Source organism: Ovis aries, chromosome 21, assembly GCF_016772045.2.
Source record: "Ovis aries strain OAR_USU_Benz2616 breed Rambouillet chromosome 21, ARS-UI_Ramb_v3.0, whole genome shotgun sequence".
NCBI classification, from domain to species: domain Eukaryota; kingdom Metazoa; phylum Chordata; class Mammalia; order Artiodactyla; family Bovidae; genus Ovis; species Ovis aries.
Window position 1 is genome coordinate 1687097 of NC_056074.1, and position 15640 is coordinate 1702736.

Genomic DNA, 15640 nt, shown 5'->3' on the forward strand with positions numbered 1-15640 from the left:
TTTCAAAACTGTCTTTCTTCAAAGAGCAGAGACTCAATTACATACAGAAACTGAGTGTAGGAAGGACTGCTGATATTTGGCTCAAGAGCTTCATACTTTGAAAAATAGAGCAAGTTCAAATTTTTTAAGCATCAGGGAAAAATTTATGGGATTCTAGATACAACAAGAAACCAACAGCATGACCTTCAAATGAATTAATTCCACCGTGAAGTCTCTTGTGTCAGGGATTCCTTCTTTTGGCAGGATGGAGAAGCTCCACACCTCTTTAAACCTCACAAGGACTGCTCAGTTCTCTGATGGTCAATCAGGTCAATGGTCTTTAGACCCAGAAGGGTTAGTCTCTCTGCTTCCAGACACTTAATCTTTTTTTACCCCGTCTTCTAGAGGAAAACAAACAGTCCAAACAGGCTGGCTCCAGCAGAAAGAGGTTACAAAGGAGTCCTATTGTGCCAGGAAAATCCCACTTGCTGGGAGAGTAGAGGGCCAGCAGTTGTTGAGGGGAGATCCCAGTGGGGGATAACTGAGGAGCCCAGAGCAGACATGCAGGAAGGGGATTTCATAAACATGGAGGGATTATTAATCACTGAAATAGCTATACTGGTCCTGGGTGTCAGTCCCTGTGGGGATTTCATTGCCACTTAAATTTCAATGGATAATGGCAATGAGCACAATGACAGACCTGAATAAATGCTGTTTGGTGAAAAGTCAGAATCATGAAATATTATTATGTACTCTTGGTAAAATTAGCAGATATCACTGGGAGCAAGTCATCAGTACTTACAAAGCTGTTCTTCCTACAGCTTCCTGAAGGCAGGCAGTTGTCAAATACAGGCTGGATCATTTCCCCCTCCTCAAAAATATCCAGGGAGTTTTCAGTTGGGCATTCAGGACCCTCCAAGATCTGACCTAAAGTTATTTTTCCCACCACTTTTCTGGCAAGTCATCCTGTGGCTCCTCTGACCAGTGACAGTGCTGTACACGGCATTTCCTGGAGGCGCTGTGCTCTCTGCCCATGTCGCGCCCGTGGCCGGCAGTGACCCGCTTTAGCCCCTAGAATCCTGGCTCAGTTCAAATGCCGGTTCTTTACAAGCTTCCTCTTCCCTCTCATCAGAACATTAGCTGCTTTTTCTTCTGTGCTCAGGTATAACTCTCTTGATATCTCTTGCAGGTACTGCTGTCATTCTGTCTTTCATAACTATTATTATTTCTGTTATTATTATTACTGACTCACTGCTCTGTCTTCTCCACTGGGTTACAGTATCGCTCAGAGATGCTTTGAGTCTATCACAAATATTCCATAAAGTGTTTTTAGGTCTAGTAGTTAATAAATGCTAGCTATTCAATAAAAAAGTGCCAGGCCTCTATATCCAAGTAGTATATCGTTATGCAACTAAGCCCTTCCCAGCAAGATATAGCTGACATGGGAGTAGGTTATTGAGAAGCCAATACCTTCTGGAAACTCAGTAGTTGGTGATTATTCACTGCAACCAATACAATGCTGGAAATATGCAAATTTCTTAATCATTACACTTCAATTAAAAATTGTCACTGGATGGGCCAATCCAGTACACAGCACTGTAATAATTTACCTCCACAGAAAATGTTTTTTTCCTTAAGCTTTGGCCTTCAATGCCGGCATCTGCCTTCAGGGTACATAACCTTTCACCTTATGAACTTTACCTTAACATGGAAGCAAATCTGAGGTCTCACAACTAAGCAGAAATGATGAATAAAAATCAGACAAGTGTGTTAATAAGCATAGGAACCAAAAAAGGGTTTCAACAAGGTGAAACTCTCCTTACTGTGCACTGCTGTCTGGTTTGCATGGAACCCTGCATTTACGATATAATTCTATATATACACCTAATAGAGCAGCTGCTTTAACTCATGGATATGAGAAAGAGGAGACACAAACAGACACATCTAATTCCCTCGTGCTGCTACATGTAGGTAAAGTCAGGGCAAGTTTATAAGTCAAATGAGGTTTGTGTCTTCCAGACACCGTGTGCCACTAGTATTTCTTAACAGAGTGTCATATTAAGGCTCTTAGATACCAACTACCCCCTAGTGATAAGACCCGTGAAAATTTAACTTCTCTTGTGGATTAACAATGTCATTTCAGAGAATAAATTTTGCCTTACCACTGTCTGGATCTAGAAAAAATTCATTGTTTCCAGATCCATAGAGTGAGTATCGTATATCTCCATTGGGTCCAATGTCAGCATCCTTGGCACTGACCTTCAGGATGATTTTGTTTGATGGAACGTCTTCAGGAAGTGATGCTGTATATGCAACCTGGGCAAAGGCAAAATCATTATTATGTGTGGGGCGATTGCCATATTAGCCTTATAACTGATTTCTTTAAAAAGGCACTCGCAGAATTCATCTTCAGTTATGTTTTTCCTTTACTGCAGAATCATCTTACACCATCGGATGAAACATAAAATATCTCTTGCCCTGCCCCTCCCATGCTCATTCATTCAACAAATGCTAATTGAGCCGCTACTATGGGCGAGGTACTATTGAGATGCTAGAAAGAAAGAAAACAGACAAAAATCCCTGCCCGTGTGGAACTGTGATGCACATCAGATAATGATCACATCAGATAGTGATCAAGCACCAGGGAGTCCTTGGGACCCTTCAACTTTGAAGAGCCACTACTAACATCTGGCATTAATAAGATTTGCAAACATTTTCTAAGCTAAAGAACACCAATATTGTCTCGCAGTCCACATGTAAGGAAAAAGTAAATGAAGGGTGATTTAATTTTGGTAAGAAAGAATATAAAGTCAGTGACTGACACCTTGCATTGGCTCTCATGCTTTCAACTATGGGGGAAATGACACTTCATGAGAAGCCTGGAGACCCAGCTTCATTATCAACATTGCTGCCAGCCAGCTGTATAAACTTACACAACAAAAGTAATTCATACTTTTGAGTGGCCCATTTTTCTTTTATGAAATCAGTAGTTGAGATATGAAAAAATCACAATATTCTTTATGATTCTTTAGAAAGCTTTTCATTTGAAGGGTCCCGACTTTATCTTTTGTTTGTATTTTTTAACGGGCAGAATTAAGTACTAATGGTGTTACTTATACTCTGTCCATGCTTATAGTATTTCGTCCTCTTACATGCGTATATAAAATTGGATGGCACTAATCAAGGAGAAAGGAACAGAATGGAGCCAGGTTTTAAGGAGAAAAATGAAACGGGTTTTGACTTAATTTTAGAGAAGCAGAGTGAAGCAGCAGTCCAACACGGCCACAAATCCCACCTGATCACACACAGGGCTATTGTCATTCACATCACTGACAGTCACTTCCACCATGGCCTGAGTGACAAAGAGCCCATCGGTGGCAGTAATATTGAGGAAGTAAATGTCTTGTTCTTCTCTATCCAGATGTCTCTTCACGTAGACCTTCCATTCGCTCTGCACCAGGCCCAGGGCAAACCTTCCTCGGGGGTTCCCTCCTGCAGTGAAAAGAGAGTTTCTGAAGATGAGCAATGAAAAGCTTTGATCTCCATCTACAGTGAGAGGCCTGTGCGAGGTCAACCAGGTGCCTCTCAAACTGCATCATTTACGAGACTGGAAAAAAACCTGACACTTCCTTTTGATTCTCCTGCAACAAAGCATGATATTTATATGCTTGGTTTGTGTGGAAAGTAAAACAGTAACTTTCCAAGGGAAGAAAATGAACTTAGAGAAGCCGGAGATGATCTCTTGTTTAGCTCCCCTTAAGGACAATCAAATTCAAACTGTGAACAATCAATCTTTTTCTCAGATGATACAATTGTCTTTCCACTCCGTCTCAAGAGAGGATGTAATACACTATAGCTCTTGTTACCCAGACAATTTCATTAGCCGTTGATTATGCAATCAAGGAAAGGCAGTCAGCTCTATTAAGGAATGTTTTCATGAAGAATGTTTTACTGCGGCTCTTCTTCTAAGGACCAAAATCTGGGGGAGAAAAGTTTGTGTGACAGAGGAAGACCCATTTGGAGTAAAGAGCCCCAATGAGGGGTTATTGAAGGAGGCGCTCAAAGATAAGCACTGCAATTAGATCAAATTTATCAGAGGGAAGCTGGTGAAAATGGAAGAAAAGGAGAAGAGTTGGAGCGAACCACTTTTGATGAGGCTGAGACAATGAAAGTGGTCCCAGCAACATTCCTTTCCCACATCACTGAACTACACGGAGACAAAAGCAGCTTGGAGGAAGGAAGAAGAAAACCATCTTGACCTTCCGAATGTGAAGAAGGAGATAATGTCACTTCAAACATGAAGACTGGATGAGACAACTGGCCGGAAGCCCAGACTCCAGTTAGATCCTCACCACTTCTTTGGTTTGGGGGCATTCAACACGTATTTGTCACCTGCTTTGGACCATGCGCTGTGCCACGCAGTGAGGTTACAGCAGGGAACAAAAGTGACAAAACTCCCTGCTTTTGTGGTGGAGTTCACTTTCTGGTGGGAAAGATCGACAATAAACAAATAAATAAGGAAAGCCTACCGCCTGTTGGCTGCTGCTGCACTGAAACAGTGGAGCCATCTCACCTTCTTACAATGAATCTTTAAAAGAGTGCAAGCTGAGAATCAGTTGTGCCTGCCTCTTTGTGACCCCACCAGGCCCCTCTGTCCATGAGATTTCCCAGGCAAGAATACTGGAGTGGGTTGCCGTGCCCTCCTCCAGGAGATCTTCCCGACCCAGGAATCGAACCTGCACCTCTTTGTGTCTCCTGTGCTGGCAGGTGGGTTCTTCATCACTAGCACCACCTGGGAAGCCCCGGCTTGGACGCGACTGTAACCAAGCAGGCTCCCACGAGGCCTTTCCAGAACAGACCACACCCACGTTCTGTCCTCTGCCTGCTTTTTTTTAATTTATTTTTTTATTGAAGGATAATTTGCTTCACAGAATTTTGTTGTTTTCTGTCAATCTTAATATGAATCAGCCATAGGTGTACATATATCCCCTCCATTTCAAACCTCCCTCCCATCTCCCACCCCTCCCCACCCCACCCTACCTCTCTAGGTTGATACAGAGCCCCTCTTTGAGCTTCCTGAGCCATATAGCAAATTCCCATTAGCTATCTATTTTACATATGGTAATGTAAGTTTCCATGTTACTCTTTCCATACATGTCACCCTCTCCCCATGTCCATAAGTCTATTCTCTATGTCTGTTTCTCCATTGCTCTCCTATAAATCTGCCTGCCTTTTCTCTGTAGGAGTACTTTAGTCAAAGAATAATTTTATCTGAGAAGTGAGAAAATGCAGAAAGGAAAACAAGCAAGAAAAAATGATAAATGCTTTAGCCATTAAACAAAGTAAAGGACCTTTAGTTCCTCCTCAGGGACTATAGATAACATTCTGAGCCATGTCCTTTGAGTTGTTTTGCAGATACTGAACCTCCCACGTCAAAGAAGTTAACTATGCTACCCACAAGCACGTAGACCCCAAACCAGCTGGAACCAAAGGTTGATGATGGTGACTCATCATCACCATCTCAACCAACGGGAAGAATGTCCACAAGCTGATCATGCCCTGCTCCTTAAACACTCTAAGGCTGCTCAGTGCCCACTCCCCAGGGTGGAACACACAGTCTTGGGGGCATTAGCCCACTGTGGCCCCCTTTGCCTGGCAAAGCAATAAAGCTATTTCTTTCTACATTGCCCCAAACAGTTTTTGAGATTTAATATGGTACTGGTGCATAGTTCAGTTCAGTCCAGTCACTCAGTCGTGTCCAACTCTTTGCGACCCCATGAACCACAGCACGCTAGGCCTCCCTGTCCATCACCAACTCCTGGAGTCCACCCAAACCCATGGCCATTGAGTCGGTGATACCATCCAACCATCTCATCCTCTGTCATCCCCTTCTCCTCCTGCCCTCAATCTTTCCCAGCATCAGGGTCTTTTCAAATGAGTCAGCTCTCTGCATCAGTTGGCCAAAGTATTGGAGTTTCAGCTTCAGCATCAGTCCTTCCAATGAATATTCAACTGATCTCCTTTAGGATGGACTGGTTGGATCTCCTTGCAGTCCAAGGGACTCTCCAACACCACCGTTCAAAAGCATCAACTCTTTGGTGCTCAGCTTTCTTTATAGTCCAACTCTCACATCCATACATGACCACTGGAAAAACCATAGCCTTGATTGGATGGACCTTTGTTGACAAAGTAATGTCTCTGCTTTTGAATATGCTATCTAGGTTGGTCATAACTTTCCTTCCAAGGAGTAAACATCTTTTAATTCATGGCTGCAATCACCATCTGCAGTGATTCTGGAACCCAGAAAAATAAAGTCAGCCACTGTTTCCACTGTTTCCCCATCTATTTGCCATGAAGTGATGGGACCAGATGCCATGATCTTAATTTTCTGAATGTTGAGCTTTAAGCCAACTTTTTTTACCTCCCCTGTAACACTGGTGCACAGAGGCTGGATTTTCGCGATTCAACCATGGGCTAAATGAACCATAGTGGACAGACAGTGCAGAGAAGCTGAGGGCTGCACATTCCTCCAGGGCAGTGATTCTCAACTGAGAGTGGCTAGTCCCATATCCCCGGGACATTTGTCAATGCCAAGAGACATTTCTGAATGTCCCATTAGGGGTGATGCCAATGGCCGGGCTACTGGAATCTACTGGGTAGAAGCCAGCGGTGCTGGTAAACATCCCACACTTCCACCTGCAGCAAGGAACGGCCGCCCACAGCAGAGACTTATCGAGCCCTCAAGGCCAGTCTGCTGAGGTTGAGAAAAATGCTTTGGTGAGGCACGGGTTCTCCTTGGGATATCACTTTCCTCCACCACTGACTAGGATTCAATTAGGCTTCAGTCAAATATGATTTCAGCATGCGCAAATGTAACCTCTCTACTAAATGCTTTCAGTGCAGGCCCACACTGCTCTTTTGTGAAATAAAATGATTAATGGTCCTTTGTTCATCTGTGGCAGCACAGCCAAGTTGTGTTACATCAAGAGCAAAAGTTAAATCTAATTAAAATCAGTTGGTGGTTGGCACGGCTAATAGTAACAGTAGCTTGAAGCTATTCCGTTCTCATTACTTTGGTAAAGTCGATGGGATGGTCCCTTAAACCATCCACTGAGAATTCAGAGACAACGTGTAAATAATTAAAGTTGAGTATTTAACTGTTCTTCCAAATAGAAAAGTATCCCTCCGAATGCCTAAGAAGCTTTTTGTCTGAAACTGAATGCAAATAAGTCAAAGTGATACCGTACTCGCCTTTCTTTCCTCACCATGATCGCTCACGTCTTTACTGCAGAAATATACATTTTAATGAAACACACACACACACACACACACAATGGAAGGTATCAGAAAAAGCATAAATGCATTAAGGCCTTTAAACAGAAAACAGCCTCAAGAAAGCAGTTGCGTAAAGAGGAGTCTGCAGGGAGATGTGAGGGTCCTGAGCGCAGGCATGGATGCTCTCCTGTGGGTCTTATTCTGCGGTGATTAATTAACTTTCTCACTAAAGTACTTAAGAAGATTTTGCGTCCTAAGGGCATTCTAATTAATTCATTTTTCACTGTGAATAATGTTGTTTTTCTAAAGGGAAGCCACCTGACTACAAGTATGGATGGATTCTTTGAAATTTTTTGGCACTTGGCTTATGCTCTGCCTTTGAATGGCACAACATCAAAATATTAGCTTTAGAACCCCCAAACAAGAAGACTGCTCCCACAACACCAACCTCTCCTCTTAGAAGTTGAAGGCCTTCACCCCTGGAAAGCGACCCCAGATCAGTGATAGCCCATTTTCACTCTGACACAAGATGCTCAGAGCAATGGTGACGTGTGTGTGTGTGTGTGTGTGCATTCTGTGTGACCTCACTTGTCTATCTTGGCTTTCCTACTGAACTGCTATTTACTATTTGGAAAGACAGAAAAGGGACCCAAAAAATTTGCCATGTCAGGACACATACCCTTTGACTTGGAGTTATAATTTAAGATTTTTCAGCAAAAACAAAAAACACACGCTCTGATTTGTATGTGTGCATGCATGCATATGTGTGTGTGTGCACGCATCTGAGCTTTTATTACCAGGAAAAACTTGTAAATAAACCTATTTATTTTCTTACCATTACAAAAAGTAGGAAAAAGGAATACACTTAAAAATAAATTACTCTATCAAAACACAAATGCATTAAGACCGTTAAACAGAAAACAACATTAAGAAAACAGCTCCATAAAGAAAAAGAAGAGTAGTGTGGAAGGGAAGTGTTGTTTTTTGGTTTTTTTTTTCCATTAAAATGTATATTTCTGCAGTAAAGACATGAGAAAGGTGAGTAAAGCATCACTTTTATTTATTTATATTCATTTCAGACAAAAAGCTTCTTAGGCATTCTGCTATTTTTATTTCTTCAACTGGAATATTTGGCTGGACTTTTTTTAAATTTTATTTCTTTATTTTGGCTACTCTGTGTAGCATGTGGGATCTTAGTTTCCTGACTGGGGACTGAACTTGTGTCCCTTACAGTGGAAGCAAGGAGTCTTAGCCCACTGAACCGCCAGCAAAGTTGGACTTTTTTTCAAATGATAAAAATTGACTGAGTATCAGTCTGGGTCATCTGTCACAAGCAAACTAATGAACTTCAAAATAAGGCTGCGTTAGTAACAACTAAAGAACTGAGTTGTCTCAGTCCCAAAGAGGTAAGATAACTCCTCAAACCCTCATCTCATGTCTTTCTCCCCTACTCTTACCCCTCTGCCAGGCATGTGTGGGTGCTAAGTCGCTTCAGCCATGTCTGACTCTGGGACCCCATGGACTGTAGCCCGCCAGACTCCTCTGTCTGTGGAATTCTCCAGGCAAGAACACTGGCGTGGGTTGCCACGCCCTCCTCCAGCGGATCTTCCTGACCCAGGGATCGAATGTGTGTCTCCTGTGGCTCCTGCACTGCAGGTGGATTCTCTACCACTGAGCCAGCGGGGAAGCCCGCCCCCGCCACCTTCCATCTTTCTTTAGGAAGCGAAGCATAGAGTGAGCACCGAGGGCGGCAGACTTACCTGTAATATGGTAGCTAACTTGGCGATTGATGTCAGACGTGTCTCTGTCCCACGTGCTGAGGACAGCTACCACCTCGCCCGGAGGGTCGCTCTCCTTCACATTTCCTCGGTACACCTCGTGGGCAAAGACTGGAGCGTTGTCATTTATATCTGTCACCGTGACAGACACCAGTGCCGTGGAAGAAAGAGAGAAGGCTTCCCCGAGGTCGGAGGCCACCACGGAGAAGGTGAACACGGGGTCCGTCTCGTGATCCAGGTCCTTCAGGGTACTGATCCAGCCTGTGTTGCTGTCGATGCTGAAGGCTTCCATCACCTTCTCGGGCTGGGCATCCGAGTGGAGGGAGTAGGTGACCTGCCCATTGGCTCCCCAGTCCACATCCATGGCTCTCACCTGTGTTAGTCTGGTGCCCACGGGCATCCCTTCCATGATGACTGTCTCGTAGTTTGAAGTTTCAAAGACTGGCTTGTTGTCATTCAGATCCAGTACCTTGACGTCTACATCCACTGTGAACACAATGTCTACTTTGTCCAGGGGTATAGTGGCTGCCACTTTGAAGTGAAAAGCTGGGCTGACCTCATGGTCAAGACGCTTGTCCAGCTTGATCGTGCCTGTTTCCTGTTCTATGATGAAGACATTGCCTTTGTTATTTTCCAGCCGCTCCCCATTAACTGTGCTGAATTTGACCTTCTGAGTGGGCAAAACCCTCACGGTATCCACCGTGCTCCCGATGGCTGCATCTTCCGACACAGTGAAGGAATACTGAGACTGGGTAAAGGAGGGCACGGACGTTTCAGGGGGTAAGACGTGGATGTAGACAGGAATGAGGGAGTGCTTCACTGGGATGCCCCCGTCCACTGCCTTGACAAAGAAGGACAGCACTGTGTTCTTCAGCTGGTTAAAGTGGCCTTTGGTGACCATCCAGCCATTGTCAGGGTCGATTTCCAGGAGGTCAGCCACTGAGACCGAGGCCTCGCTATAGAGGGAATAAGTAATCCTTGCATTTGCTCCATCATCTGGGTCCATGGCTTGGACCTGCGTGACCAGGTGGCCCCGCCCGACATCTGCCCTGACGCTGGCTCTGTATTCCACTGTCAAGAACTGGGGGGCGTTGTCATTTTCATCCACCACAATCACCCTCACCGTACAGAAAGTTGTTCTTCCTCCGCCATCAAGGGCCCTCAAAAAAATACTGATGTCTCCTTCCAGAGGGTTTTCCCTGTCAAGCCTTTCTGTTGTGGTGACCTGTCCATTGCCATCTATGAGGAATCTATCCTTAGCAAAGTCATTGATGATGGCATAGCTGATCTGCCCATACATCCCTGGATCCCCATCCGTGGCCCGAACGTGGATTACCTTTGTCCCAGCGGCTGCGTTCTCTCTCACCTCAGCTACGTAGGTGCTCTGTGAAAAGGCAGGGCTGTACAGGTTGGCTCCGAGGACCCTGATATGCACTTGGGCGGTGCTCGTGAACAACCCATCAGAGACCGACACGTTGAGACTGTACAGAGGCTCCATCCGCTGCTTGCGGTGGTTGGACAGTGTGATGATGCCACTCTTGCTGTCCATCAGAAAGCTCGTCCGGTCGTTCCCAGATAAAATGCTGTATTCCAACCGGTCAAAGTCAGAGCTGTCTGCATCGGAGGCTTGCACACAAGTTACAAAATGGCCCCGGGGGGCTAATTCACTCACGTATGACTCATAAATGAGCTGATTAAAGACTGGAGGGTTGTCGTTTACGTCCGAGATGTAGATATGAACCAGGACCTCGCTGCTCAGTGATGGGAAGCCATTATCTGTGGCTCTGACTTTCAAAGTGCAGTGTTGCACTGACTCGTGGTCCAGCATCCGCGCGGTCAGGATCAAGCCACTTGCACTGTCTATGTGAAAATAATCTGTGCTGTTGTAAGTATCCTGGACAATCTGATAATGGACCATTTTATTGTTCCCTGAGTCTGCATCAGTAGACACAACTTGTAAAACAGGTGTCCCGATGAGGGACGCTTCTGATAATGTTGTATTGTATGTGGGTTGACCAAAAATAGGGGGGTTGTCATTCACATCATTAACAAGCAGGTCAATGGTAACTTCAGCCCTGGCCCCAGTAAGTGCATCACTGGCTCTTACTGTCAACTTGTAAACTGATGTCATTTCATAATCCAAAGGGCTAATGACTTTCAGGACCCCAGTGTCAAAGTCAATGTTAAATTGTTTATACAGATCCCCATCAATAATGATATATATGATGCCTTGCCCTTCTGGACTGGTGGCGTTGATACTTAGAATGGGGGTGTCCATGCCAATATCTTCATTGACTGATGCGGTATAAAAGGGCTTATCAAACACGGGCATCGCTTTGTTGACAATAGTGATGGGAAGTTCCACGGACGTGGACAAAGAGGGTTTCCCACCATCTCTGGCTAGGATGGTGACTCCATACTCAATGTTGGACAAGTCTGAGTTGAATGCTTCTTTTAAAATAACATTCCCTGAATTGGGGTTAATTTCGAAGTGGCCATAGTCGTCCTGTAGGACGTAGGTCACTTCTCCATTTGCACCTTTGTCTTTGTCAATGGCCGTCACTCGGTAAATCAGAGTGCCAGGCTCAGCGTCAACCTGCACAGCAGCATAGTAAGGGAGACCCACAAAGACTGGAGAGTTGTCGTTTATGTCTTCGATGCTAACCCTGACCACCACCCTCGCCACCCGTAGATGGTCAAGCTCTCGGCTGGCTTCCACCACCAGCTCATATAATTCCTGCTCCTCACGGTCAAAGGGGACTCCAGTGGTCTGAATGACCCCTGAGGTAGATTTTATCTTGAACTTATTTCCTGGGTTTAAGATGCTATATTTTAAGGGCTCATTAAGGCGATTGCCAACTGCGTTGACAATAGCAACTTTGGTTATGTTAGTGTTGTTCTCTGAGATGGAGGTGGAGTAAAAGCTTTGAGTAAAGTGGAGGCCGCTGTCCATGGCTTCTTTAACCACGATGGTGACCATGGATGTGCTATAGAACTTTCCATCAGACACCTTCACTATCAGCATGTAGTGATCTTTGGAGAGGTTGTTGTTTTTCACGGTGAGCACTCCACTATTTGAGTCAATTAAAAAATGATCCAAGCTGCCTTCCATTAGGCTGTATGTCAGTTCAGGGGGTACCTCGGAGTCAGGATCCGTGGCACTAACTTTCAGAACCTCCACTCCGACATAGGTCGGTAGAAGTAAGACAGTCTCAAACACAGCCTGAGTGAACACAGGTGGGTTGTCATTCACATCCGTCACCTCTATGTTGACTTCAACGGGACTCTCCGCGGTCAGCTGGGGGCTGCCACTGTCTCTCACGTGCACATGGAAAAGGAAATGGGCAATGGCCTCATGGTCCAGGTTGGCAATTGTTCTGATGGCCCCTGTGCTGGAGTCCACTGTGAAGAACTTCTTGGCCGTGGACTCCACAATCTGATACACAAGCAGAGCGTTCCGGTTGCTGTCGGCATCAGTGGCTCGAATCACCAGTGGGCTGTTATCCGAGCTCCTGACAATGCTATTGATGGGGGCTGCCTCGCTGAGGCTGCCTGAATATTGAGAAAAGAGAAAAACTGGTGCATTGTCATTTTCATCAACAATCTGAATACTGACTGTGACATTGGAAGCCATTCCTGCCATGTTGGTGGCCTGGACAATGAGCTGATAAGAGGAAGTCCGCTCGTAATCCAGCACCTTCCGAGTGGTGATGACTCCAGAATAGGGGTTTATGGTGAAGATCCCATCAGCATTTCCATCTTTCACTTCGTAAATGAGAGTGGATTGACTGATGGCAGAGATTAGAATGACAGATGTTCCAACATCAACATTTTCATTCACTTCTGCTTGGTAGTCTTTGTGAGTGAACCTGGGGTTAGAATTATCAGACATGGTGACAGAAATGCGCACGATGGCGGTGGCAGACATAGGTGGGGAACCCTGATCCGTGACTTTGACTGACAGGACAAACTGACCCATTGTCGTCATGTCTGGTTCTTTGGAAACAGTGATGATGCCCAGGACTGGTTCAATCTTAAATGTGTTCCCAGTATTCCCTGCAACAGAGATAAGAAAATGAGTTCAAATGGGTCATTTTCTGAAGATTAACTCTTTATCTTGAGGCTACTTTACACAGCATGGCAAATAGAAGCAATTATTTGTTTTCACTCCACCTTATCCTGAAATAAAATGAGAGACTTCCCTAAAAGGATATTCAAAAGACTTTGAAATGAATTTTCCAGTGCATTGTGAATTTCAGATTAGTATCTTCTTAATCCAGGTTAACAAGAAAAGCAGCCCAGCACTTATATAGTTTCAAACTGGGAAATAAGAATTTGCAGGAAAGACTTTTCTAGTAAGAATGCTTAGGACTTTCTTAGTCCCAGATTGGGCTGGCACATGCCAGTGACACTGGTAAAAAGGCATTTATCCCGAACTCAGTGCCACAATTCCATGCTCTATGCTGTAAGAAAGAAGGCTGTAGGAATCCCATCAGAACAGCATCACATAATCATTTGGTTTAAGATAATCCCAAAGGTAAGTTTTGCTGCATGGAACTGGTATTGTTTCATACCATCAGGATCAGCTTCATTCCCAACACTACTTGGGGGAGGGGGAGGGGGTTTGCTGCTCAGGCATGGAGAATTCTTCTCAAGTCATCATTTGCTTTGTAAGCTGCAAGAGTTTTTTCCGAATCCCCTACACTCCAACACACACACACACACATGCACACATGGATATAACAGTGGACATAAACAATGACAAGGCACTTGTTTCAATCAGTAGCCATTCTATCTGCTAAACTTCTGAGAGGTTTCTGGTGAAGTACAGAATGTTCATCAGAAGGGGCACTGAAATCAAGAACTTGAGGCGTGAACCTCAGGAGACTGAGAGGGTGCAGCCTCTGTGCATCCTGTGTGCCCTGACGCTGCAGAAGCTGAGAGGCCTGCCTCTGAGACAGGCGGGGGTGACATCCGGGACTGTGGAGGGTAGGAAAGAGGAGCAGAGAGTGGGGGACACAAAACGCAAAGAGCACCAAGAACGCGGTACACAGGTCACGAACAGTGGGGAGTAGCGTCCTTCACCATATGGCTTTTTGCTTCTTGTGGGGCTTTCCCCTACTTCTCAAACAACACACATACTTCCGGGTCCCCATTTTTTTACATCACAAGTTAAAAATCTATGTTATTCAAATATATCTGAGTTTTTCTTAATTTTTGAAGTTCTATAGCATGGCAACATACAGAGAGTTTAAATGTCATTATTACAATCAGCTGCAGGATTGAGAAGGCAGGTAAGTACAGTTCTTATTGAAATATGGAGCTTCCCTGGTGGCTCAGTGGTAAAGAATGTGCCAGCCAATGTAGGAGACATGGGTTTGATCCTTGACTCAGGAAGATCCCCTGGAGTAGGAAATGGCAACCCACTCCAGTGTTCCTGCCTGGGAAATCCCATGGACAGAGGAACCTGGTGGGCTAGTCTCTGGGGTCACAAGAGTCAAAATATACAATAAATATAGCTATTTACACACTTCTTACTATGTACTTATTAATCAAACTTTTCCAAGTCTGAAAACAAAAATGTCATGTTCCTGTGAAGTCTATTTGTATGCTTGTTTATTTCTCAAGAGGGAGCAAATCTAATAGAGGTAAAGAATTTGATTCTGACCCCAAATGTGGACATGCCACCTGAACATGACCATTTCATGACAACAAGGCCAGTGAGCTCAGGAACATGCTTGCAAATTTTCAATGAATGGTACTGTGGAATTGAGTGTGCTCCAATATTTGATTCACAGACCCTCACAAGAAGGCAGGAATCATTTCACTTCAGCATCTTAGGGGAGGCAAATGTAGAGATACCTGACATGCAGGCCTGAATGCTACATTCTCATTATGGGGCCCCACATGGAGTTTTCAGGTGAGACCTTTCTTCCTTTATGAGAGACCTTTCTTCCTCCAGGCTCAGGACATAACAGCAAGATACACATGGCAAGGATGAAAGAGGCCCGCCTTTGACCCTGAGTAGCACTGTTCTACTCTGCGGTCCTGTGGCTGTTGATCTCCTTGGTACCCCACCCCAGGATGCTGTCCAGTGGCTGCTTTGTCTCTCTCTTCAGCACACTGTCCTGCTTACTTGGAATCCACTTCCTGCTTCCTCTCTTCTGCTCTACTTAAATCTTTGGAAGCTAATCTCTGCTTGTTTTCTTGGAATTTATGCCAGTGCAGGAGATGTGGGTTCTATCTCTGGATCGGGGAGATCCCCTAGACAAGGAAATGGCAACCCACACCATTATTCCTCCTAGGAAAGCCCATGGCCAGAGGAACCTGGTGGGTGACCTCATGGGGTTTCAAAGAGTCAGACATGATTTAGTGAATCAGCAATAACAACAGCATGGCTTCTTATAGACTTTCGGCAACTGGGGAAAAGCTGTGCTGATGTTACCTACCATTATGAATCTGGTATACAGCACACTGCCTGGCTCAAAAAGGGAGCTCAATAAATATTTGTTGAGGACCGAGAGAGGTAGACCTAAGAAAGATTAACTTTCCGTCTGTATCCATCTTGGTGTCTAATACACTCTCTCCCGTCGTAACTTAGCTCTTTC

At 44.8% G+C, this 15640-nt stretch overlaps 1 protein-coding gene across 1 annotated transcript in view; it reads right to left on the bottom strand.

Moving 5' to 3' along the window:
• FAT3 (FAT atypical cadherin 3) overlaps nucleotides 1-15640 on the bottom strand; it is an 817465-nt gene that overhangs the window by 104404 nt on the left and 697421 nt on the right. Inside the window, exons 11-13 of the mRNA XM_060404221.1 lie at nucleotides 9015-13088; nucleotides 3275-3471; nucleotides 2142-2295 (exon numbers count right to left, since the gene is read on the bottom strand). Of these exons, the coding sequence (XP_060260204.1) occupies nucleotides 2142-2295; nucleotides 3275-3471; nucleotides 9015-13088 (4425 nt within the window). The remainder of the gene's footprint in view (nucleotides 1-2141; nucleotides 2296-3274; nucleotides 3472-9014; nucleotides 13089-15640) is intronic.